This window comes from Natrix helvetica (assembly GCF_964273705.1).
Source record: "Natrix helvetica genome assembly, chromosome: 1".
NCBI classification, from domain to species: domain Eukaryota; kingdom Metazoa; phylum Chordata; class Lepidosauria; order Squamata; family Natricidae; genus Natrix; species Natrix helvetica.
This window is the reverse complement of record NC_138548.1, coordinates 73,299,875-73,326,619: the sequence shown is the minus strand read 5'-3', so window position 1 is coordinate 73,326,619 and position 26,745 is coordinate 73,299,875. Positions and strand designations below refer to the sequence as shown.

At 39.2% G+C, this 26,745-nt stretch overlaps 1 protein-coding gene across 1 annotated transcript in view; it reads left to right on the top strand.

Moving 5' to 3' along the window:
• The window catches only part of UBR1 (ubiquitin protein ligase E3 component n-recognin 1), a 73,391-nt gene that overhangs the window by 22,960 nt on the left and 23,686 nt on the right, over positions 1-26,745 (top strand). Inside the window, exons 12-31 of the mRNA XM_081967604.1 lie at positions 258-415; positions 1,669-1,768; positions 2,861-2,989; positions 4,082-4,268; positions 4,765-4,826; positions 5,910-6,020; positions 6,700-6,765; positions 6,861-6,962; positions 7,173-7,236; positions 8,412-8,536; positions 10,283-10,335; positions 10,431-10,533; positions 12,984-13,032; positions 15,093-15,247; positions 16,745-16,844; positions 19,744-19,853; positions 21,362-21,451; positions 22,795-22,976; positions 24,879-25,084; positions 26,237-26,330. Coding sequence (XP_081823730.1) covers positions 258-415; positions 1,669-1,768; positions 2,861-2,989; positions 4,082-4,268; positions 4,765-4,826; positions 5,910-6,020; positions 6,700-6,765; positions 6,861-6,962; positions 7,173-7,236; positions 8,412-8,536; positions 10,283-10,335; positions 10,431-10,533; positions 12,984-13,032; positions 15,093-15,247; positions 16,745-16,844; positions 19,744-19,853; positions 21,362-21,451; positions 22,795-22,976; positions 24,879-25,084; positions 26,237-26,330 — 2,246 coding nt within the window. The remainder of the gene's footprint in view (positions 1-257; positions 416-1,668; positions 1,769-2,860; positions 2,990-4,081; positions 4,269-4,764; positions 4,827-5,909; positions 6,021-6,699; positions 6,766-6,860; positions 6,963-7,172; positions 7,237-8,411; positions 8,537-10,282; positions 10,336-10,430; positions 10,534-12,983; positions 13,033-15,092; positions 15,248-16,744; positions 16,845-19,743; positions 19,854-21,361; positions 21,452-22,794; positions 22,977-24,878; positions 25,085-26,236; positions 26,331-26,745) is intronic.

Sequence of the window (26,745 nt, the reverse complement as noted above, 5' to 3'; positions counted from 1 at the left end):
GCAGTGATTCACTTAACAACTGTGGCAAGAAAGGTCATAAAATGGGGCAAAACGCACTTAACAGATATCTCACGTAACAACAGAAATTTTGGACTCAATTGTGGTCGTAGGTCGAGGACTACCTGTATTCAAAAGCTATAATCAGGATGAATGGAGACAGGTTGTTATGCTATCTTCCCTTTTTCTATTTCGTTCTTACAGTATTTGCGAATAGCATGTGAATATATTTTAGATTTTGAATACATTTTCTTTTTCAGGCCCGCCATCTCATTGAAGAGCAAAATGTCATCACAGTCATAACAGAGACCCTTCTAGAAGAACTGCCAAAATATTTGGATAAAAATGGCAAATTCAATTTCCAGGGCTACAGCCAAGAGAAATTGGGCCGAGTATATGCAGTTATATATGATCTTAAGTAAGTTTTCCTATTAAAGCATAAAATTACTTCCTCTTGCAAATACCTCTCTGGATTCTTGTCTGCTTGTTTAAAACATTGGTGTTCCTCTACACTTGACTTCACACATAGATGAATAAATTAGATGTACAGAAACTAGCACTTGGAATACCAGCAATGCTGGCAGGATCAGCTAGATAAATGTTATAATTCAAATTGCAGATGAACAGCTATAATGTTAGGCAAATCTTAATGTGTATTATGCTTAAACTGAACAGTATCTTGAATCTGGAACTTTCTAAGATTTATAACCACGTTCAATAAAATAATAAATATATTAAATTATTATAGCAGTGTAGTGGCAGTGGAGAAGAATCCTAAAGGTGTTTTTTTCCTCGACTTTCCGGGGGGAGGTTTGAAGACATTTTGCTTCTCATCCAAGAAGCTTCTCCAGCTCTGAACTGTTATTTTTATTAGTTTATAATCTAAAATACAACAATACAACAGCAAATAGTAGGAAACAGTCGAGAGGAGAAGTGTGGAAGAAAGGGGGGAAAGGGAAAAAAGGTGTTGACTTTCAACTCCCTCTGTTGCTGTCAAATAGGCATTAACATTTAACCTCAACTTTTTACTGTTCCATAATAGTACAAACTAGCCATTTCTATAACAACAATCTAATCTAATCAGTAAAACCCAAAATCAAAGTCATTTTTTTCTACCTCAAGCACGAAGTCCAGATGTGGTTTCCAAGTAGAAACAAAAGTATTTATATTCTTCTCTGTGATCAAAATGGTCAATTTAGCCATCTCTGCTAACTCCATCAACTTTTGTAGCCATTCATCGATGATGGGAATCGAAATGTCCTTCCATTTTTGTGCGCAAGCAGTCTTGCTGCAAGAAGCTTCTTCTGCTCTGAAGAAGATGAAGAAGTTTCTTAGATGAGAAGTGAAACATCTTCAAAGAAAAACCAGAACGTCCAGTTGCCTCTTGGGAGGGCGGGGGGGGGGGGCACCTTTGGGGAAACTGACCTGGATGACTGAAAATCTCCATGGACAGTGGAGAAGGATATTTGTCTTGCTGTCACTGTCACCATAAAATCATCGTCCCTTCCTGTATATTGTAAAGAAAGTAATTTCTCCCTTTAAAGAAAGTCTTTTCTATCTTGTGCCATGTAATAGTCCTCTCATAAACAAAATTAGTATCAGTCAGCTCTGCAAATTTCATGCTATGAAACTATGCTACATTTTAAAAAAAATGTTCATTTCTTACAATAGGTATATTTTAATCAGTAAGCCTACTGTGTGGACAGATAAATTGCGACAACAATTTTTGGAAGGGTTCAAATCTTTCCTGAAGATTCTTACTTGTATGCAGGTATAGTATATAATCTGTACTTTTCATTACACTCAAATGATAATTAGTATAGCGGCTGATAGTATACTCCAGTGTAGCCGTACTCTAATATTTTATTATTAGTTTGCATTTATATGATTTAATAGCAATAGCACTTAGACTTATATACCGCTTTACAATGCTTTACAGCCCTCTCTAAGCAGTTTAGAATCAGCATATTGCCCCCAACAACTCTGGAAGGCTGGAAGGCTGAGTCAACCTTGAGCCAGTGAGACTTGAACTGCCAACTGCTGGCAGCCGGTGATCAGCAGAAGTTGCCTGCAATACTGCATTCTATCCACTGTGCCACCTTGTGTGGTTCTTAAAATGATTCTAAGAAGCTCTGCTTCTATTAGAATACTGCATTCAGTTCTGGTCGCCACGATGTAAAAAAGATGTGGAGACTCTAGAAAGAGTGCAGTGAAGAGCAACAAAGATGATTAGGGGACTGGAGACTAAAACATATGAAGAACGGTTGCAGGAACTAGGTATATCTAGCTTAAGAGAAAGAAGGACTAGGGGAGACATGATAGCAGTGTTCCAATATCTCAGGGGTTGCCACAAAGAAGAGGGAGTCAAGCTATTCTCCAAGGCACCTGAGGACAGAACAAGAAGCAATGGGTGGAAACTAATCAAGGAGAGAAGCAACTTAGAACTGAGGAGAAACTTCCTGACAGTTAGAACAATTAATCAGTGGAACAGCTTGCCTCCAGAAGTTGTGAATGCCCCAACACTGGAAGTCTTTAAGAAGATGTTGGATAGCCATTTGTCTGGAACGGTATAGGGTTTCCTGCCTAGGCAGGGGGTTGGACTAGAAGACCTCCAAGGTCCCTTCCAACTCTACTATTGTATTGTATTAAGTGACTGTTAACTTTTTTCAGTATAATGAATTCCAATGAATTCTGCAAGTATGCAATTACAAAATAACATGCCCTATTGCATTGTCACATTTCAATCAAAATAAAATAAAAAATCCTCAGTTCAATTGATACTTCCATATCTATTTATTTAAACTTACGGTCTGATGGTCTGAGTAAATTTGACTTGAGTTATCTGGATCTTGGTTTGTTACAGGGAATGGAGGAAATAAAGAGACAAGTTGGGCAGCATATTGAGGTGGATCCTGACTGGGAAGCAGCCATTACAATCCAGATGCAGTTGAAGAACATTCTCTTGATGTTTCAGGAGTGGTGTGCCTGCGATGTAAGCTCCATAGTAGAAAGGACTTGCAGTGATCTGAATAATTGGAGTTTCTTATGAGCAGACTCCTCTCCCTAGGCTTGCTCAACATGACTGTTCTATTGTAACTCATTTTTTCCCCTTGGGAATTCTTGAAAATGAAACATTTAATTGAAATATTAAAAGTAGTTATCTTTGAAAGGCCTCTTGAATTATTGTTACTTAGGAAAAAGAAAAGCCTTTCTTTATTACAAGACCGTTATTTTACACACAGGTTCTGATTTTGGTAGCTTGTTGTGGGTAAAACAAGTGGTTTATAAAATTTTTAATGTTGCTTATTTTTTGGAATGGCATTTCTTAAAGTCATTACAGGTAGTTCTCGATTTACAAGAGTTCATTTAGTGACCGTTCAAAGTTACGAAGGCATTGATAAAAGTGACCTGTTTTTCCACAGTTACAATTGTGGCCCCCTCATGATCATGTGATCAAATTTCAGGTTGTTGGCAACTGGTTCATACTTATGACCGTTGCTGTGTCCCAAAATCATGCAATCACCTTTTGCGACCTCACAAGCAAAGTCTATGGGGAAACCAGATTCACTTAACAACCAGGTTGCTAACTTACAAACTGCAGTGATTCACTTACCAACTATGGCAAGAAAAATTATAAAAGGGAGCAAAACCCATGTAATATCTCACTTAGCAACAGAAATTTTGGGCTCAATTGTGGTCGTAAGTTGACGACTATCTGCACAAATCTATAAAAAATGCAACTATTTTTTATTGATAAATTCAAGAACTATAGATCATAAAGCTTTGTGTTTCTCAGAGTATAGTTAAATAGATATATTTATTTAAAACCAAAATTAAAAAAATATTGGTACAAAGTGTTGCTTTTTTTGCTAGAATTCACCGAAATGTTTGCTTTTCACTAAAAAAAATAACAAGTATAAGACAGATAGTTTTGTTAACATTTAATGCTCCATGGTTTTACTTTTAATCACTGATATACATATCCGCCAAGTTTGTTTGCAGAAAGACAGCTACTCTGATTATACCATAAATTCAGTGCTACACATGCCATTAACTATTATTGTAAAAATAATGTAATTTCCAGGAAGAGCTCTTGGTTACAGCTTATAAGGAGTGCCATGCAGCAGTAATGAGATGTAACAACTCTGCCTGTAATTATTCACGGGACAAAGCAGTGATCAATTTATGTGGCCAGACTTTGGAATGCAGACGGTTCAAAGTATCGATGGATCCTGTGAGCATCCATCTCCCATTGTCTAGGATGCTAGCTGGTAAGTGCCTGTTGGTTAATAATGGCTGACAATTGATTTTCCCTTTTAAAAGTCTGGTCAGATTTGATAAAAATAAGGCTTTGGATTTCTCAGGTGTAGGTTATATTTAAGTATATTTCTTATCATGTATATTATTGGCAGTTTAATCCCTATAAATGTGATTAATAGAAATTAAGTGCCAAATAATAAAAATTCACTAAGTGTGTATGTTGTGAGAAAAAAATTTCTCTCCTTCCTTGTGTGTGTGTGTGTGTATCATATATATCCTTATGTATGTTCACAATTTTATTATTAACATTTTAATATTCTCCCCCGATTTAGCCTTTAAAATGTTTTTTTTCTTAATTAGTACCACATTCTTAATCACTTGCTGGCAAATGTATGTTGGATATGAAAAACCTTACATATAAGTGATTTTGAAATGCACAGTGATGACCAATGGTTCTTTTATCTCTCCCTTAATCAATAGTAAAATCTCTGGTAATGTCTTTTCTAGGTCTGCATATACAGTTGAGCAAAACTGGAATAATTTCAAGACTCCAAGAGTTTATGTCATCGGTAAGTGTCTTCTGCAGTTCAGTCAGGTGGAGTGGTTAGTGTGCTGGATATTTATGTTCATGTTCCTGTTTAAATTCACTATCTAGTTATAAAGCTTATTGCAGCCAATCGCTGACTCTTAATCTTCTTTGTTATAGTAATGCAATTGGATACCATTGAAGGACGAAGTAGAGTATGCTCTGCTTTGAGTTATTTGAAGGAAAAGTGCTAAAAAATACAGAATGTTAATGAGCTATTAATAAAGGACTAATTCTGCATTTCACACTGGGTTCATAGGCTGTCTTAACTACAGTGCCACATAGAGTTACAAAGTAGAAGTCCAGTCTTCAAATTATCCTACATTGTAAGCCAAAAGAAGAACTCATATAATCCATGCATTATGGCTAAGGAATGTTGAAGGTCTCATATCAGTCCCAAATGCTAATAGGCAGTTAGCTGCTTTAGCCTTTAATGAGAGAGGTGAACTGACAAGCATCCTTGTACAATGTATATCTTTCTGCAGAGAAAATGTAACTCTTCCCCTGTGGGTTTGAAATAGATCCACAAAACTTAAGCATCATTTTTCATTGAATCTTGTCTTACCAGGATACTGTTTTTGTTTTCCCAATTCAGTATAGCCTTGTATTTAAGGACTGGCCCTAGACATAAGTGGTGAATAGTATCTATTGAAGGGAGTGAATGGTACACTGATGGCAACTTAAATTCACTGATGACATTGTGTATCGTTTCATAGAAATTTTAAATAGCATTGCAAACAAAACAATGACTTGTGGCATGCAAAATTGTAATTACCAAAGGCCAAGGAACAGTACCCCGATGTTTATTGTGCATCTTTGTCCCCAAAGACCACAACTACTGTTGTGATCAAAAAGCTAGGAAAATCTGTGGGGAATGGGGCTGTGTTATCTAGTCCTCTTGAGTTGGGGGGAAGGGAAAATAATCTTCAGTTGTTTTTGAGGTAATTTTGAGGTAATTTTCCAACCCACAAGTCATCTTCAGACAGGAAGGATGCAGTGGTTTATCGGCTATTAATCATGCAAACTGCAATTGTTTTAAAAATAATATTTTCTGCATTATTTTTAGAAAGAATTCCAAGTGCAGCTGTTGGTAGAATATCCTTTGCGCTGCCTAACATTGGTTGCTCAGGTTGCTGCAGAAATGTGGAAAAGGAATGGACTGTCTCTAATCAGCCAGGTATTCTCCAAATGACCATGAATGTATTTGTTTTAACAAATATAAGTCACAAGTTGAGGATGACCTGAACTCTAGCTGTCCCCTAATCTTTCTGCAACTCAAAAAACTATGAGGGTAAAGGTTCCTTCTGTGAGCTTGTGGGTTGGTTTCCGAACGCTTCCGAACAAAAAGCTATTCACTGAGAAAGTGGGAGATATTATTTGGCACAGATTGTGAGAGAATAGCAATAGCAATTAGACTTATCTACTGCTTTACAGTGCCTTACAGACCTCTCTAAGCGGTTTACAGAGTCAGCATATTGCCCCAACAATTTGGGTCCTCATTTTACCCACCTCGGAAGGATAGAAGGCTGAGTCAACCTTGAGCCTGGTGAGATTTGAACTGCCAAATTCCAGGCAGCCAGCATTCAGCAGAAGTAGCCTGCAATACTGCACTCTAACCACTGCACCACCAAGGCTCACTTTGGTGAGATACCAAAGTGAGCCTCGGGAGCCACTGAGAATAGATATAGATCATTTTCTGGTGATAACTGACTCTAACTCTTGTCTTAAAACCAGGTACTAGATAGTTTTTATTGTTATTGTTTTGAACATTTTTAAACTGAAATTCTAATTCTATGTTTATAAAAACAAAAGCTCAACTCTTCATGAAAATGTATTCATTTTTTTTTCTCTTTCAGATGTTTTATTATCAGGATGTTAAATGTAGAGAAGAAATGTATGATAAGGACATAATTCTCTTGCAGGTGACTATATCTTGTTACTATATTGTAGTAACTGCTTCTTGTATATCTGTTATTTTCTATTTTTTAGTACTGTTTATAATATTTATATCTCATAGATTGGGGCAGCATTTATGGATCCAAATAGTTTCCTTTTGCTTGTCCTCAAACGGTATGAACTGCTTAATGCCTTCAAGAAGACAGTGCCAACAAAACACCAGGTAAATAGACTATTATGTTCATTTTACTGTTGAAAATCAAATTATGTACACAAACACCCCCCACCTCCCAAGGTCTCCTGCTGCAGCTTGCAACATAATTAGATGACATGAAATTCAAATTTTGAATTTGTTTGTTGAATAATCCATAAATAGTTTAATATTATTTCAGTTAATCATGGTTCAAGAACGCAATTTGTTTTCATCTTACAGGATTTCAATAAAAAATGTAACACCTTGATAGAAGAAATGCTTCAAGTACTCATCTATGTTGTAGGTAAGAAAGACAGTTTTTGGAAAAGATGGGGAGACAGGTAGTCCTCAATTTACAACAATTAATTTAGTGACCGTTCAAAATTACAACGATACTGAAAAAAGTGACATGACAATTTTTCACATGTACAACCTTTACAGCATCCCCAGTGGTCACGTACAAATGCTTGACAACTGGTTCATATTTATGACGGTTTCAGTGTCCCAGGGTCATGTGATCATCTTTTGTGACCTTCTGACAAGCAAAGTCAATGGGGAAGCCAGTTTCACTTAACAACCATGTTATTAATTTAACAACTGCAGTGATTCACTTAACAAATGTGGCAAGAAAAGTTTTAAGATGGAACAAAATTCACTTAATAAATTTCTCACTTAGCAACATAAGTTCTGGGCTCAGTTGTGGGCATACGTTGAGGACTACCTGTACATCTTTTGGGGATCATTTTTGCTATGTATAAAAAAAGAGTGTGGTTGAAAATAGAAAAAAATAATCTTATTAAACCTATTGAACAGCTGCGTATCACTAAAATTTAGATTCAGTATTTGAAACCACAATTACTATTGACCAAGTACTGTGGCACAATGTCATCATCTAGGCCAGTGTTTCTCAACCATGGCGACTTTAAGTCCTGTAGACTTCAACTCCCAGAATCCCCCAGCCAGTTCTGGGACTTGAAGTCCACAGGACTTAAAGTTGCCAAGGTTGAGAAACATTGATCTAGACCATTGGTTTAGCAATATTATTAAGTGTGCCTGACACCATCAGTCTATGGTTAATTGACTTCAATTAAAGGTCTATCTGGCACTATTGTACATCTTGTGAAGCGCTGTATTCACAACTAGTTTGGACAGCTGCACTTATATAAAGAAACAGCCTTTCCTTTCATGAGATTATTACAGAAGAGAAAAAATTCAACTGACAAAAGAAAAGAAAAACCACTAGTTGACAGATATTTTTGCACCAAAAATAGCAAGATGCAAGACAGCTTCTCTCAGTTGTATTCCAGAATTTGTTATGCTTTGTTCAAAGTTTTGAAGCATTTTATGCCAGTTGTGAAAAACTGTTCCTCTATTCTTGGTCTTACCACATGATTCTTTGAATATATGAATGCACGCCACTATTTTTGTCTCTCTGTATTTGTAGTAATCCCTTGGATATATTTTTGTGTTCTTTATTAGGAGAAAGATATGTCCCAGGAGTAAGTAATGTGACTAAAGATTATGTGACAATGCGAGAAATTATCCATCTGCTGTGTATTGAGCCAATGGCACATAGTGCTATTGCAAAATCTTTGCCTAAAGATGTGAGTAATTTCTTTCCTTTTCCTCTCCTATATGTTCTGACAGGCAGTCCTTGCTTAATGACCGTGCGTTCAGTGACTGCTCAAAGTTATAACAGTCTGGAACAAATGGTAGTTACCACCAGTCCTCAGAGTTAGTAGTGCCAAAAATTTGGTGGTTGGCAATTGGCCAACATTTACAACCACGGGGTGTTTCGACTCCCCCGCCCCATCTCTGTCCTTTTGACTGCTCTGCACTCATCTCCTACCTCTTCTGCCCCAGCTGACCTTTACTGTGTTCTTCCAGTTGGTCACAGATCCAAGTACTGAGTGAGGGCACAGCCCTGAGACACACTCAAGAGCCTTGGCAAAGTTGAAAGGAAGAGGCAGGGCATTGGTGCAGGTGGCAGCTCCCTGGACAAAGACAGTGGCTGTAGGTGCTATGCAATCCAGTCCCAATTAGGTCATTAAGACCTATCATTTACTTTTCTTTTGACACGTTTAAAGATGCCTGCTGAAATCTTTTATTTTTAGTGATTATTACGGTCGGTCGCAGCTTTATGCCTGTACTCTGTGCACATTTTACATGTTTGCTTCTTCGTTTTACAGATTTTATAGCCCGTCCAGTTCAAAAGGCTTGGGTGGGCCATAATACATTAACATTATAAAAGTAATAATAGAAATCAAAATGATAAAGGGCAACAGTAATAATAAATTAGCTCTTCTCAAAGAGGGACACCAATTGGGATCATATTCACACAGAGTTTCACAGGTATATATGTATGTTCCACTGATGTTTTTACATCAAAATTTGCAACATGGAGGCTGCGTGAAGAAAGGTAGACTTGGTTGTCTGACTATGATTTACTTGTGGAAATTTCAAAAAAAAAACAGTTTTTGTTTTTTTTTAGAATCAAGGGAGTTTATCACTTTATTTTTGCTCTGTGATATCCTTGGATAGTTGCTGTATTTGTAGCTTCCTGCCAGAGACATAGATTAGCATGAATACTTGTAGTTGTAGGTTATTTTTTCTCAGTGGAAATGCTGCACTCTTGAAATTGCCAAGCCACCATTTAATCATCAAAGATAATCAGAAATAAATTCCATTTATAGGTTAGATACATGTAGCTCTGCAGAAGCAACCTTAGGTAGAGTTGACAGGCTCGCAGCTTGCAGTTACAGTGTTGCAGAATCCTACAGTCACTGGTCACCATTTGCGATCTCTGACATTTAACAACCCTCCGTGATTTGCTTTAAAACAGCAACTGGGAGTGTTGGAATTGCCAATTCTAAACAGTGGGGGTACATAATGTTGTGCTTTACCATGGTGGTGCAGTGGTGACCCAGTGGTTAAAATGCAATATTTCCGTCTAAGTACTATTGATGTTGTTATTTACAACCACTTTACTTAGCAATAGCAATTGCTAAATAAATATGGTCCCAATTGCCATTGTTAACTGGTAATTATCCATACACACACATACACACACACAAATCCTCTGCATTTCAGGATTCCCTTTCCGCCTCTTTCATGTGTATTATTTCCTTGGTAGGAACTAAAAGGGGAATATTGTGAAGAAAGAGAAGTTTCAGAAAACATAACCGCATGATTCATCAGCCAATACAATATGTAAGCCTGATGAGAATCTAGTTTGCTTCTCAACACAAATGGTTGTGATTTAGATACGCTGCTCTTTTGATTTGTTTTAAATTTACTATTCTCCTTCCTCCCATTTTGCTAACAACCATGTGTGGTGCATGTCTTAACAGGAAAACAATGAGACTGGTTTGGAGAAGGTGATTCACAAAGTAGCCTTGTTCAAGTAAGTCCTTTTTTTAAATGAATACTTTTTAAATTATAAGTAATTGTTTAATAATTGCAATATGATTGAAAATAAACTTTTGGATTTAACTAAAGGAAACCGGGTGTATCAAGCAACGGAGTTTATGAATTGAAGGAAGAATGCCTCAAGGAGTACAATGTATTTTTTTACCATTATACCAAGACTCAGCACAATAAGGTAAGAAAGCATTTCATGGAAATATGAAGTTAGGACATTGACATGGATTTCTTCTACAGCTTAAGTAGGTTTGTTAAGCAAGAGGCAAAGAAGGAAGAATGCTAATTAAAATCACTCTGAAATAAAAGGTATATTTTATCACTGAAAATCATAGTTTATTTGTTTGCTTGGTTATAATTTTTCTATATTGCCATATTCCAAAATGACTTCTTGTGGTTCACAATAATTGCCATAGTCAAAAATCAATAAACAATATATTATTAGAAATAAAAGGAATTTTCCAGGGATTTTTCAGATTTTTTTCCCTAAATGCAAAGTGAATAGCAAAAATACTGTCTACAATTTCAGTTTTAAGATTTTCTTTAGCTCATCAGTGGTGGGCAACCTAAGTGGCCTGCATGTGACACCTGTCTCCTTGATTCTTTTATAGTGCCCCAAGCCTTGGCCTAATTGCTGAAATTCAACAATCTAATTGCATTGGTCCTAATTTTTGCCTTTTATCCCCATGTAAGTAAAATAGTTATGTTAAATCTCTGATGGATATAGTGCAGCTATTTGGCTAATCTTTCCAAAATGCAGAATTGAAGAAGCTTCTTGGATCAGAAGCAAAAAGTCCAGTTACCTTTTGAAAAAGCATTTTTGGGACAAAAATGATCTGGATGACTGAGAATCTCCCTAGACAAAACTTAAAGGAGATAATGGGAAATTCTGTCCTGAAATAATGTTACCCTGTTGTAGTGTAGATATTTTTTTTGATAGAGAGGTGAACCGCATACTAAACAAACAAATAAACAAACAAACAAATAAAATACTTTATATCCTCCCCTGTTTAATGACTAGTATTCTGGGATGGTTAGAACCAGCTTGATAATGAGACTAAAACTGTTTTGGTATACATGGCAGCCAGTACTTAAAGCAGCCTTCCTCAAAACAGTTTCCTTCAGATTTCTTGGATACAGCCAACTTGGTAAAACTATCTTAAGAATTTTGAGCATTGTAGCTCACTATATCTAAAATGAAGAAAAAGAAGAAGGCTATTCAGGAACATTGGAATCCAGGTTTTTTGATACTAGATTGGCCATAGGTTCTCAGCCCTATAAGCCTCAGAAATAGTGGGTATCCAGTGTTGAAAGATTCAGTTATATTTAATATATTAAACAGCAACATCACTTCTTTTCCCAATGAACGGGAAATGGTAGATTCAAAACAAAGCTGTTGCAAATGCTACTTTTTTCATACAATGTATTATTATTTATAATCCTCTCAAGTGGCTTTCATAAAAGATAATCAATACAGTAAACATTCAGGGCATCAATAAATAAATTCTAGATGTTTCCTAAGGTGTCGTTGGTAGTAAATGGAGGGAAAGCCAAGAAAGAGTATAGCAGAAAATACTCTGCTTCTGGTTTGGTTTTTTACAGGGAACTTTCTCATTTGAAGTTTTTGATTTTGAAGGGAGGGGGAGAGAGCACTGCTTATTGGGCCACTGACAAGACCTTGGCAGAAATCTGACAGGATTTCCGAAATACTTATTTGGCATGGTTTGACAAATCTCTTAGCTCATCCTGAGGTTTTCTAATCCACAGCAAAGTACAGCTAGGTAAGAATCACAAGTACATCTTGGATAGATGCTACGTAACAAAGTTGAATGCCCTCAACTGAAAGTGCAGTTTTGTCCATTTACCGTATTTTTGGAGTATAAACGCACCTCCCCCCCCCCAAAAGAGCGTGGAAATGTTGGTGCATCTTATACAATGAATACAGCCATTTTTGGCCTCCTGAAATCCTGCCCCCACATCCCATTTTTGCAAAAAATTCACAAAAATGGAGACGTTTTTGCCTTCTCCCAGCCCCCAGAAGCACTCTGCAGGTTTCAGCAGGGCTGGGGGAAGGCAAAAATGTACCTGTTTTTGTGGAAACAAAATCTTGGGGCATCTTATACACTGATGCATCTTATAGTCCGAAAAATACGATAATTATTTTCACTACTGTTTTCCTTGTTCCATCCTTAATAGGTTTTATATTCTGTATTCATGGTCTTGAAACTGGGTGATTGTTGGTTGTTGACAGACATTTCTGCCCTGCAAAACTCTGGTTCTCAACCTCCACAAACTGTAGCTGGTCAAGCTTCCCTGGTAGCTTTCTTCCTTCATTCTTCCTTCTTTTTTGAGGAATTTAGTGTGATTATACTGTATTTCATTTACACAGCTCAGGTGTATAAACAACAAATTCCATGGCTTCCAAAGAAAATGTTAAATTTGTAAAAATAGGAAGGGAGCAATTTGTATTATTTTTCTTGTTGTAAGTCTATATTTTTGGCTTGTGCTACAGCTTCTTTAGTCTAGTGACTAGTCCATTTTTTGGACTCAGTTGTTCATAAATGCTTTTGGAAGATTCACATCATTTACATGTTGATATATAGAAAGCAAATTAAGTTATTCATTTTACAGGCTGAACATATGGAAAAGAAAAGAAGAGTACAAGAAAATAAAGATGAAGGTAAACACAGTAGTATTATAAAATAAAATGAAGGGGTAGTTGATGAACCTGTAATGTCCTATTTACTGTATATGAAGTTGGCAATTATAATCATCCTAGTGATGATGTGGAATTAATGAAACCATTTGTTTCTGAATTATTTGCTATCAGCCAGAAACCGGGAGGCTTAAGATTTTATATCTCATTCTTTGTTTACTTTTGTAGAAATAGACCTTATGATTTTGTAGTATAGATCTTACGATCTCTCCATTTTTGGCTGTTTGGGGTGATTGTGGAGGTTTTGTGAGTTCGTTAGATGTTGAAGTATAGATATTAGGCTAATGTTGGGGTGCTTACACCCCCATTCGATAGGAATTATGAGCACTATCACCAACATGATTAATAGCTGTTAAGTGTTTATTAATTTATTTATTCCATCTATGTAACTGTCCATCCATGTAACTGCCCATACATTACTTTGGACTAAAAACAAAGCAACAATTAAAAAATGTATTAATATATTTTATATTGAATACACATACACAAATCATGAGTTCATCTTAGCAGAGATTTATTTCATTTTGATCTAAGCGTTGCAGCAGCAAGAGACATTGGCAGTAATAATGGGCAGTTACTTTCCAATAATAATAGTGAAAACTAAAGGAATCAAGATGCCCTATGAAAATAAAATCAAGAGTCTGGATGAAGAAGATCACTACAAATACCTGGGCATCCTTCAAGCTGACAGTTTCAAGCACTAAGTCAAGAAGGTTGAAGTGGATACATCATGCGTGTGAAGAAGATCTTAAAGTCCAATCTCAGTAGAGGAAATAGCGTCAAGGCAAATAACACCTGGGCAATTCCAGTCATTAGATACACAACTGGAATAATGCACTGGATTTAAGCAGAACTAAAACCCCTGGATAGAAAGACCAGAAAAATAATGACAGTGAATCAGGTTCTTCATCCATAGCGATGTTGACAGATTCTACTTACCCAGGAGCATAGGTGGGTATGGAATATTGGAAGTGCACTAGATAATTGAAGAAAGTAAAAGGGCATTGGAAGAATACCTGAAGGACAGTGAAGTAGATGTACTGAAACTAATATACGATGAGGGCTTAGTGAAAAATTAAAGTGGCTTAGAAGAAAGACCAAAGGAAGAATAGAAAAGAGACATGGCAAGGAAAAGTATTACATGGCCAGTGTACACACCCAGACACACGCACTCAGGCAAAGCAGATAACAACATGGCAATAGTCAAAGTGCAATGTGACTTAAGGCATGAGTGAAGGTCTGAAAAGCCCCCAGATCTAGGAATGTTCATACACTATATTGCCAAAAGTATTCGCTCACCTGCCTTTACTTGCATATGAACTTACTGTAAGTGACATCCCATTCCTAATCCATAGGGTTCAATATGAATTCGGTCCACCCTTTGCAACTATAACAGCTTCAACTCTTCTGGGAAGGCTGTCCACAAGGTTTAGGAGTGTGTGTATGGGAATTTTTGACCATTCTTCCAAAGCGCATTTGTGAGGTCACACACTGATGTTGGATGAGTTTACGTGGCCTACCACTTCGTGGCTGAGTTGCTGTCATTCCCAAACATTTCCACATTCTTATAATACAGCTGACAGTTGACTGTGGAATATTTAGGAGCGAGGAAATTTTACGACTGGATTTGTTGCACAGGTGGCATCCTATCACAGTTCCACGCTGGAATTCACTGAGCTCCTGAGAGCGACCCATTCTTTCACAAATGTTTGTAAAAACAGTCTGCATGCCTAGGTACTTGATTTTATACACCTGTGACCATGGAAGTGATTGGAATACCTGATTCTGGTTATTTGGATGGGTGAGCGAATACCTTTGGCAATATAGCGTATGTCTCACAAACACTCTAGAAGGAAGTGCGTACAATTGATTTTGTCTTCTCATAAGAGTAATTTCTATTTCATACCTGGCTATATATTAGTTCATTGATTTCAGCCAACTCTAGAAGCTTAAAACTTCTTTCATTCATAATACCGCAAGATGGGTCGGCAGTAATGCACTAATATATGTCTGCATTTTTGTAGCACTCCCACCACCTACACCTCCAGAATTCAGTCCTGCTTTCAGAAATGTGGTGAATGTTCTCAACTGTGATATCATGATGCTTATTCTTAGAACTGTCCTGCAAAGAGCACTAGAGCTGGAAAATCACATGTGGACAGAAGCTATGATACAGATGGTATGTTTGTCAGCCCTGGCTTGTTAGAGTGAGACCATGTTTTAGCAGTATCTTTATCTTAAATGCCTTTTGGGATTTCCGGTATATATTTTTCAAATTCATTTATATGCTCTTATCTCAAATGATTCCTAACTCCATATCTCTGTAAGCATGTGGGCTTTTGGAGGCTTGTATTTGCCTCAGCATTTTATTTATTTCAAAACAATTATGGGTAAGTGTTTTATCAGCATACATATAATAACGTATTTGTATATCAGGGATAATTCATGAAAGAGATCATGACTGTCCCCCATTTTTTTAGTTATAAAAATCAGAACTTTTAAATTTGTATGTATATTGATCAGCAGGCAGAAGGAGGCACATTCAATTGTAATGCATGTACTTGAAAGATATGGCTCTTTCCATTAGGTAGACATCCAAATAGTTGAGCAGTGTTTTAGTATGAGACCCCAGAAGGCCAATAGTTTACTCAGGAGAATTTCACCAACCTTCTCTTCTTATGATATTGCTTGGATTAGGGGATTGTGTGCTTTTTCATCAGTGTTCCTACACATCTTACTCTTACATGAATAAATAAATAAATAAATAAATATTTATTTCTTAGCCGCACCCTCTCCCGAAAGACTCGGGGCGGCGTACAATAAAACATAGGAAATAAATATATAGACAGACATACATATAACAAGAACATATACAAGACATATACAAAGAGGAGGTGAGCTGATGAATAAAAACAATTAAAAACACAATGTTTAAAAACCCCTAAATAATTGAATACAATTAAAATACCCCAAATAAAAAACCCGTCAGGAGCGATATAGTTGGATCAAAGTTGAGCCAGGCCAGCTACTTGAAATAGGTGGGTCTTGAGCTTTACACGAAAGGAGCGGAGGTCAGAGGTATTCCTAATATCCGGGGGGAGGTCATTCCACAGGGCTGGGCCCGCCACAGAGAAGGCTCTACTCCTAGGCGCCGCCCCCCAGCACTGCCTGGTGGACGGCACCTGGAGGAGGCCCTCTCTGGGCAACCCAGCAGCATTTTGAAAAACTTCTATGTTTGGCAGTTCATTTGCTTATTTTACCTTTCTGGGGTCAAATACCAACACTGCAGGGAATCCAGAAATGTTCTTCAGTATCAAGAGATAGAATAGCAACTTGTCAGAGCTTCTGTCTACCTCACCTTATACCAAACATAATCAAGATGGAGTTAATTTTCAGTTTCTCTTTTCTTCTTTCTAAGGATTGATTAATCTTTTCTAACTCTCTCCCACTTAACACTTTGTTCCCTCTGCATTCCCATGGCCTTCCCTTCCTATTGTGACAGACTGGCTTTGGGTACTTGTTTAATTGCTGTGTGTCTCATCATCCAAAATGCAGGGTGGTGTTTGTTTCTGTCCTAAAAGATGGTCCTGGCTAAGATTAGCTAGAGCAGTTACCTGGCTATTAGAGAATATTCCGTTACTCTGAAGGATTAAATTTGCTATCTGTCTCTATGTAGGTCCTTCACATCCTTGCTTTGGGTTTACTTGAAGAGAAGCGTCAGTTAGAGGAGATTCCAGAGGAAGAAGTGACCTTTGACTTCTATCATAAAGCTTCCAGTAAGTGTGCCACCTTGAAAAAGAAAATCTATATTTAGCAATAAAGTGTTCATTCATCAGCAGTTGAATATTACTAGGCACCACAGTGAATTTATATTTTGCATAAGCGTTATATTAGCAACTCTAATAGCATTTAGACTTGTATACCACTTCACAGTGCTTTACAGCTCTCTAAGCAGTTTACAGAGTCAGCCTATTGCCTCCAACAATCTGGGTCCTCGTTTTACTGACCTCGGAAGGGTGGAAGGCTGAGTCAACCTTGAGCTGGTGAGATTCGAACAGCCAAATTGCAGGCAGCCGGCAGGCAGCAGAAGTAGCTAACTTCTAACCACTGTGCCACTGCGGCTCTTGGATTTATATTGGTGTTAAATATATACTCTAATAGACTATATGTATTGTATATGTAAAATTGTGTGTGTGTGTACATACTGTAGATATACATGCATTTCCTGTGATTTTGTGTAAAAATCACAAAAATGACGTTAGAAAGAGCAGTCTGTTTTCTAATTTGGATTGTACTGCATGTATATTTATTTTTATTGGTCAGTTTTTCCAGCTTGTAAAAATACAGCCATGCACATGCAAATCAATAGGTGAATTAATAAGGTAATATAGGATTTTAATCTTAAATTTTATTAATTTTGAAAATGCATTTGCTAGGATAGAATGGCCCAGAAGTTGGTTTAAAAGTAACATGCAAATGTGTTCTTCATCTATAGAGCTATTGTAAATAAACACCCTAAAGTAAGAATCAGGTTTAATGGAATAATAACAAGGCATTTTTTAAAATCAGTAAGACTATTTTTTCTTATTCTCTTTATTATGTCAATGGAAATGACTTGGATTCAAAATAAGGAGGAAGAAAATTCCCTCAAGTTGAATATATCTTAATTTATTTTCATATACAGATGTTCCCTAGTATCATTTTTAATTTTCCATATGAGAGCTGGCTTTTATCTATTTTTGTAAGATGACTCAAGTGGAGCTTTCCCCAAATCAATGTCATCTCAGATCCAGCCATGGCCATCTTGTCTGGGAATGATGGAAGCTCTTTGTACCTCAATGCAAATACCATTTTTGTGGCTTTTGTGGCTTTTATTGTTTTATCCAAGTATAAAATATGAGAGAAAATAGAAATAGGATACTAGGGGAAGGAAAAAGAGAAGGGGAAAGAAAATACAGGGTTCAAGGTGGGGGGGGGGTGCAAGTGTTGACTTCAAACTCTTTTTAACACAGTAGAAGATGACATCATAGCCTCAACATTTTATTTTTACACATTAGTATATACCAGTGATGATGAACCAATTTGGCACCGGGTGCCAAAAAGGAAGCATGTGCGCACTGTCGTCGGGGCAGCAACCCGGAAGAGGAGCAGCCCAGGGGGCATGCCTCATTGGGAAATGAACTTCTGGTTTCCAGTGCGTGCATGTGCACCGGCCAGCTGGTCTTCCAGTTTCTGGCAGGCAGGCATGCATGATAATCAGCTGCCTGGCACACATGCGCACACTGGAAAATGGAAGACCAACATGTCTGGTTTCCAGCACTGTCACATACATGAAGGTCAGCTGATTGTCATGCGCACATGCGTGCCAGAAACCCGGAAGAGGAACGGGTGCCGCTGCACGTGCCAGGCAACATGGCTCCATGTGCCACTTTGGGCACGCATGCCATAGGTTCGCCATCACGAGTATATACCAACCAATTCTATAACAATAAATCTATCTAATTGGCAAAACCAAAGTCAAAGTTTCATTTTTTTTTCCATCACAAGCACAAAATCCAGAAGCGATTTCTCAATAAAAAACATTAATATATTCTCCTCTTTGAATAAAGCAATCAACCATTTCTGCTTTTTCTTCATGGCTGTTTAAGCCATGACAATAAAGATTGGTAAATAAAGATTTATATCCCAAAATTGCAATTGACTCCTCTACACTGTCAACTCCATGTGAAATTGTCTCAGTGGTTTAGTAACTTTCTACACATATTTGCATCTCTGAAGTAGTTTGAGTAGGTTTTTTTTTAACATCCTTGGAGCATAGCTGGTCTATGAACTGTTGGATTTTATTTAAGGGTTTTTCAAATACATCTCTAATACTTTGCTCCTCCATTTTAACTCCCTCTTTAATCAAAGAGCAGCTTTTTTGTAAGTCACTAAAGTATTGCTGGCCAACCAGGATTCATAAAAATCGGAAAGTTTTATCCACCCACAGTAAAGCAGGCCAAACTGCGAATGACTAAAAATAATAAACTAGATATTCCACGATTCCTTATTTTTGCTTGTTTTCAGCAGCCTTTTTTCTTATTGTTTAACAATGAAGAAATCCCCCAAATGACGCAGTTCTTCAAAAAAAGAATAAAAAACTATGGCTAAAGAGAGGCTCTTAGTCTAATAAAGATTAATAGTCCTTAAAATGATTAAGAAATGAAAGGCACAATTTCCTGTCGGTTTGAAAAATAAATTAAAAATAAATTCCAAAATGGCTACTTCTTTAACAACGAACTGATTGCAGCCCTGCCCCCCTCAGCTGTTGGCATGCAGGCTGCTTCGAAGCACAACTCCTGAAGCTACTTACAAACCCATTGCTTTCTGGAGGATCTTGTGGGATGATTCTAGGACTCTCCCTAACTCAGGAGAGTCTCATAAATGCCATTTTTAAAACAAGTGAAATACACATTACTATTAAAAGTAGTGAGAAGTTAGCTCTGAGAAAAGCTAAATTTGTAACTATTAAGACTTGCTGGTGTGGAATTATTCAAATTGTAGCAATTATTAGTAAAAGAAGGAAAGGCAACTCCTTTAGGAGGATAAATGTCTGTGGCTGATTTGATTTAATTAAAAAATTAAATCAAGTTAATTAAGTTTTCGTTTAAAAAAAAACCCTTTCTGTTGATAAAGGAATGGGAAGCTCTGCTTTGAATGCAATGAACATCCTCATGATTTTGGAAAAGCTGAAAGGAATTCAACAACTGGAATCACAAAAAGACATGATCATATGGGTACTACGGGTAAGTAAGGATTACAAGTGACCAAATCAATCAGGAATTGGCAGGGTGGGGCTCAGAGGTGGTATTCAGTAGGTTCTGACCAGTTCTGGAGAACCAGTAGCGGAAATTTTGAGTACCGTGTTTCCCTGAAAATAAGACAGGGTCTTATTTTCTTTTGACCCTCCCCAAATTTTGCTTGGCCCTTATTATTGGGGGGGTTATTGGTTTGGGGTTGCCGGGTGGCTGCCCTCTTGCGAGAGGGGGCCCGAAGAGCTGGGCACAACCTCAGGGGCAAACGGCTGTGTTGCGCTGTCGCAGCAGCTATGCTCCGAGCATAACCGGCTTCCAAACTCCGGAGATCCGCTGTCCAGTCTTCCGGTAGCAGCCGCTCTGGGACTACGCTCTATGGTTGAGGGCTGGCAGCGTAATCCCAGAGTGGCTGCTGCCGAAAGACTCGGCAGCAGATCTCTGGAGTTTGGAAGCAGGTTATGCTTGGAGCATGGCGGCGGCAGCGGGGCGGCAGTGCCGCCCTGGCCCCGCCCTGCAGGGAAAGTTGGGCAGGGTGAGTCAGGGAGGCACATGTGCTGGAGGCAGAACAAGTGCTTGCGCAACCTCTCTTTCCAGCCGGGGCAGAGCGCCACACGCTTAGCGCATTTGGGATATTACTAGGTCGGTGAGTGGCGCCCTGCCCAGCTGGAAAGGGGCGTTGCCAGGCGGCTGCTCGTGAGAGCAGCTGCCCGGCAACCCCCCACTCCAGCAGGGCACAGCACCATCCATCAACCTAGCGGTATCCCAAAGGTATCAAGCAATGTGAGCGCCTTTGCCCCTCCTCCCTCCGGCTCCTGCGGCTTTGCGCCTTTGGGATATCGCTAGGTTGGTGAGTGGCGCTCTGCCTGGCTGGAGGGGAGTGGGTTGTCCAGGGGGCTTATTATTGGGGAAGGGCGTATATTTTTGCCCACAGGAAAAATATGGCATGGTCTTATTATCAGGACATGTCATAATTTTGGGGGAAAACAGTAATTCAGAGAACCAGTAAATATCACCTCTGACTGCCCCTGCCCCCATCTATTCTCTGCCTCCTGAGTCCCAGCTGATCGGGAGGGAATGGGGATTTTGCAGTAACCTTCCCCTGGAGTGGGGAGGGAATGGAGATTTTACAGTATCTTTCCTGCCACACCTACCAAGCCACACCTGCCACACCACGCCCACTAAGCTACGCCCACAGAACCGGTAGTAATAAATTTTTAGTCCCACTATGATGGGGCTTGAGGGTAGTGTGACTTGTCTTATGGTCTTCCCTATAAAATAAGGCAAAAGAGTCTCTGTAGATCCAAAGTGGAGTAAAACAATTAAAGATGATTATGATCCAACTACAGAAGAAAAATAATAATAAGAAATAATATTGGCTAAATTGAAATGGTTACTAGCAGAAGACCCTTTGGATCTCCATACATTTCTTGCAGGGCAAACTGGAAATATTACATGTGGTACATGCAGTTTGTGTTTAACTATTACATCTGTGTTTGTAGATGTTTGAGACGATAAAATCCTTGAGAGAGAAGTCTTCTGTTCCCATGGCCGTCACTGCACCTATGTCAGAATCTACAAAAGTTAATGAGGTAACCATCAAATAAGGTAGCCTTATATTCTTAAGCATTTTATGAGTAGAGGACCAACTGAAATGATAAATGTTCTCATTCCGCTACTTTGTTTTTACTTCTTGTAGAGTATGCTTTGCTGGCACATCCCTCCAGCAGATACTCCTCGATGTACAATGTCTCATTCATTTAATGAGCATTGGAGGTTTTAATGGCTCAGAAAGGGGGCCTTGTGGCCGGTAAAGACTTCCAGTCATTGTAAAACGTCACTCATCTCCCTGCAGTCATGTGATCACAATCTGGGTGCTGGCAACCTATTCACATGTATCACTGATTGCATCCAATGACCGTGTGATCACCATTTGCTATCTTTTTCACATGACCTCCGCAGGCATTGAGAAGCAGAGAGAAAAGGATTTTAGCACCCAAAAGCTCTGCAGATACAGAGAGGATGGAGAAAAGGATTTTAACTCTATGGTAAAATCCTTCTCTCCCTGTTTCTCTGTTGCCTGCACCCTTGTGTTCTTTATCTGGGATAAAAGATTCACTTAGCAATCTGTGTGACTGCGTAACAACCGCAGCTGGGGGTTCTGGGATTGTGGTCATTGAGCAATGCAGTCACATACACGACTCGACTGCTCAACAACTGAGATTTTGATCCCAATTATGGTCATTAACCGAGGACTATCTGTACTTTAATTAGAACAATTAATCAGTGGAACAGCTTGCCTCCAGAAGTTGTGAATGCCCCAACACTGGAAGTCTTTAAGAAGATGTTGGATAGCTATTTGTCTGAAACGGTATAGGGTTTCCTGCCTAGGCAGGTGGTTGGACTAGAAGATCTCCAAGGTCCCTTCCAACTCTACTATTGTATTGTATTGTATTGTACTCATAATAATTGCAGTCACCACTCTGTAGCTTGCAGAATCGTATTTTCCCTTTTCCTGAAAATTGCCCATGGCACATTTTTCTCTCTAAGGCAGGGGTTCCCAAATTTGAGGCTGTGGCCCAGAACCAGGCTGCGCAAGCAGTGGGCCGATGAACATGTGCATGTGCGTAGCTTGACTCGCACGAGCGGCGGGCCAGCACACACTCACATGCATGTGCACCTCTACTGCATGTTTGAGCGAGCCAGCCCACCACTCGTGCGGCCTAGTTCCTCTCTTCTCACCCAGCTGGGCCGCCAAGCCCCAAAGATTGAGAACCACTGCTCTGAGGCTTGTTGAAACCATAACCTTTCGCTTTAGGCCAAACAGCCAGAGGTTTGGGGATTTGGAAAGACTATCAGAAGGAACTGCCAATATGTATTTTATGTTTGTTGATTGTCTTGAACAATACGGAGGGTGTTTGTTCTGTTAAATCAGATGCAGAAAATTCAGGAGAAAGAGAAGGCTGAGAGGAAGAGAAAAGCAGAAGTAGCCCGATTACATCGCCAAAAGATCATGGCTCAGATGTCCGCTTTACAGAAAAATTTCATAGAAACTCACAAGCTCTTGTATGACAACACGCAAGAAACACCTGGAAGAGATGCTATGGAAGTGGAGAGGTAGGAGGGGGGAATAATATATCAGATAAATGCAAAAATTAGTAACCAGGTTACTTTGGAACTGGTTAGTATTGGAATGGAGACACCCAGGGCTATAGGCTAGACTGGGAAATAAAAATGAATCCTGGAAGACCCTCATGGCAAACAGTTTATGCTCTCCCACAGTTAGCTAGATATGTTGGACACTGCTAATGGCTCTCTTATTGTGGTAATGTACCATTTTGGATCCCTTCCAGTACAGATAGTCCTCGACTTGCAACAGTTCATTTAGTCACCGTTGAAAGTTATACCAGCACTGAAAAAAGTGACTTGATCGTTTTTCATACTTACAACCGTTGCATCATCCTGAAGGTCACGTGATTAAAATTCAGATGCTTGGTAACGGACTCATTTATGAAGGTTGCAGTGTCCCAAAGAAACACCTTTCGTGACGTCCTGACAATGGGGAAGCCAAATTCACTTAACAATTACGTTACCAACTTAATAACGGCAGTGATTCACCTAACAACTGAGGCAAGAAAAGTTGTAAAGTGGGGCAAAATTCACTTAACAAACGTTTCACTTAGCAACAGAAGTGTTGGGCTCAATGTGGTCATAAGTCGAGGACTACCTGTGTTGATTAAGAGGGAATTTGGGAGAGAGAACCATCCCCTAAGGGGGGGAAAGTGACACTAGCTCCTAGCAGGGAAGAAGATTGGCACAGTTCATGCATTTCACATACTGTAAGGCAGTGATGGCGAACCTATGGCACGCAGAGCCATTTGTCAGGGCACGCGAGGCGCTGCCCTGTCAGCTGACCAGCGCGCATGTGCATGCTGGTCATCCGAGTTCACCCTTTTTAAAAGCCATTTTTCACCCTCCCCAGGCTCCAGAGGCTTTATAGGAGCCTGGGGAGGGTGAAAAGAGCTCCCCCCACCCCTGAGGTCCTCCGGAGACTTCATGAGCTTCCATGAAGCCTCCGGAGCGCAAAAAAACGGCCCTATGGGCAAACCGGAAGTTCAGGAAGTCTCCTGACGATCCCTGAAGCCTTCGGAGCACTCAAAACGATCCTCCGAGCAAACTGGAAGTCACTTCTGGTTTGCTCCGAGGGTCGTTTTGAGCGCTCCAAAGGCATCAGGGAAGCCTCCTGACGGTCCCTGAAGCCTCCGGAGGGCATCTAGGGAAGTGGGGGAGGCTGTTTTCGCCCCCCCCAGGCTCCTATAAAGCCTCTGGAACCTGGGGAGGGCGAAAAAAGCGTGTAAAAATGGGAGGAGCGACCTCCCTGCGCTCCCCCCACTTATGGCACGCAAGCCAAAAAAGGTTCGCCATCGCTACTGTAGGGTAATACAAGCAGTATCTGTGCTAAAATGTGAGGCATTTTGGGCAAGGCAATGCCTCATTCAGTTATATCTGAGAAGCTGAGAGCAGGCCTCAATCTGCTCAGAAAAGAGGGGCATGCTGGTGTGCGCAGATTTTAAATATACAGTATGTCAATGTATGAGCTCTTCCATCTTTATCCTGCAAGATAAAAGTTTAATCTGTCCTATCTTAATCAGGAAGGATCTATTTCTGCACTACTTCTTTTGCTAGCTGAACAAGCTTTTGTTTAAAATCTGAAAGTGATGAAATTGTTTTTAAATATTAAATTAAGAAAGTTATTTCATCACAGAACAGTCAATCATTATTAGGTTTCTGTGATTACAATGCTCTTACATTGCAATTCAGATTCCCTCGGTTCAGCTGCTTGATGGGTGCTGCATTAAGCAGGTTTTAGTTTGAAGTTCAGGTTGAAGGTAAATCCATTTCTAATAGTTTTAAAGCAAATTTTATTTTTATCTGAAGCTAAATTACGAATAATTGTTGTAGTGATCTTTGACTGGATTGCTGACCAAAAACCCACTGATTTGAATCTTGTGTCTTTAGGTTCATACTCCCGCATTATCAAGTTAGAATTGCCTTGGGGCCCAAGCGAGGCCAGTCTGTCACAGAAAAAGAAAGGCTGACATGTATCCTGTGTCAGGAGGAACAGGAAGTAATGCTAGAAAATGCTGCCATGGTTTTATCTGCCTGTATCCAGAAATCCACGGCCTTAACCCAAAGTCGAGGGAAAGAACTTGAACTTGCAGGAGGTATGTATATTACATTGTGAAACTTTTGAGGAACTTTGCAACAGCTGCAGAGGACCTTGGATGAAGCTGATTGTCTGGACCCTTTCCAGTCAGGATTCAGGCTGGGTTATGGGACTGAGATGGTATTGACAGTACCCGTAGATGACCTCTGGCAGGAGCAGGATGGGGCAGTGTGACCATACTCGCTCTTTTTGACCTCATAGCCACTTTCAGCCACCAACCATGGTATCCTTCTAGACTGGTTCCGGGAATTGGGAGTAAGCAGCACTGTTTTGTGCTTGTTCCCCTCCTTCCTCTGGGGTTGGATCCAGTCGTTTTTTATGGAGAAGGGGGAGATCCAACCACAGAGATCCAGGAGAAATCTCAAGATTCAGCTCTGTCTCCTCTCCTATTTAACACCTACACAAGGCTCCTTGATGAGGTGATCCAACAATTTGGGGTAAGGTAGCATCAATATGTTGATGATGCCTATATCTTGGTTGTCCTGTCTTCACACTGTAAAGGTCTGGACAAGGTGCAGTTGTTTCTATCCATCCAGTTTGGACTGGCAGGTTGGGCATGTTATGGGTCCCTGGTTATTGTGCCTTCTCTGCTGTAGTCCCTATCCTCTGGAATATTTGCCATTCTGAGTTTGGGATGAGCCTAACCTTGTTTGCCTTTCATAAGGCCATGAAGACTTGGTTATGTGCCCAAGCCTGCTCCCCCCCAGGTATATTAAGGGTCCTATTTTATGGTTTTATTAACATCCATGGCAATAGTTCTACTATGTGATCATACATCATAGAAACAATTTACACATAGGGATATAGCATAAATGAACTTCATATAATTTGTTTATCAGAATCTTTGCTACCAATGGATAGCTTTTCATCCTACCTTTTATTTTAAAAATCCTCAAAATACTAAAATTACGAAAGACTAGAGTTTTACTGACCAAATATTGACAAATATAAATACACTGATCGATTGCATGTAATGCAATAAGATCATTTGCTAGTCTTTTAATTTAATATAAATGATAGGTTCTTTTTTATTCCCTAAAAAGATGTTCTTTGCCAGAATTGGATGCGTGAGTTTATTAGTGCACGTTTTGCAAAACATCCCTTATTGCAAAAGGAAACAGTGTGTTTATTAATTTATTTCCCTCCACAGAAGACACTGATCCTCTTTTCATGGATCCGGACTTGTCATGTGGAACACATACTAGCACTTGTGGTCATGTGATGCATGCTGCTTGCTGGCAGAAGTGAGTTGATGTATTCAGTGATTTGTATTGTTTTATTGTAAGTTTTATTGAAAACTTTAGTCAGTTTTCAGGCTACCTCTTCTAAGGTGCTTATGTATATGTTATACTGACTAAGTAGAAAGTAAAGAGACGGCACTAAAAAAAGGGAAAATATTTGCAGCTCAGGGTTGAAATGTCAGCTGCTTGGTGGTCTCTGAGCTTGGTTGTTTTCTTGCACATGTTTCATTACCCAAACTGGGTAACATCGTCACTGCCAGTCATTTTATAGCCAAGGAATGTACTCAAAGAAATATAAGGCTAAATGCAGAAGAAAAATTACTTATTGATTTAGTTCCAAATTCTAGAGCAGCGATGGCGAACCTTTTTTCTCAGGCCAAAAGCGAGGGGAGCGCAGGGGGGGTCCTGCATGGGCGTG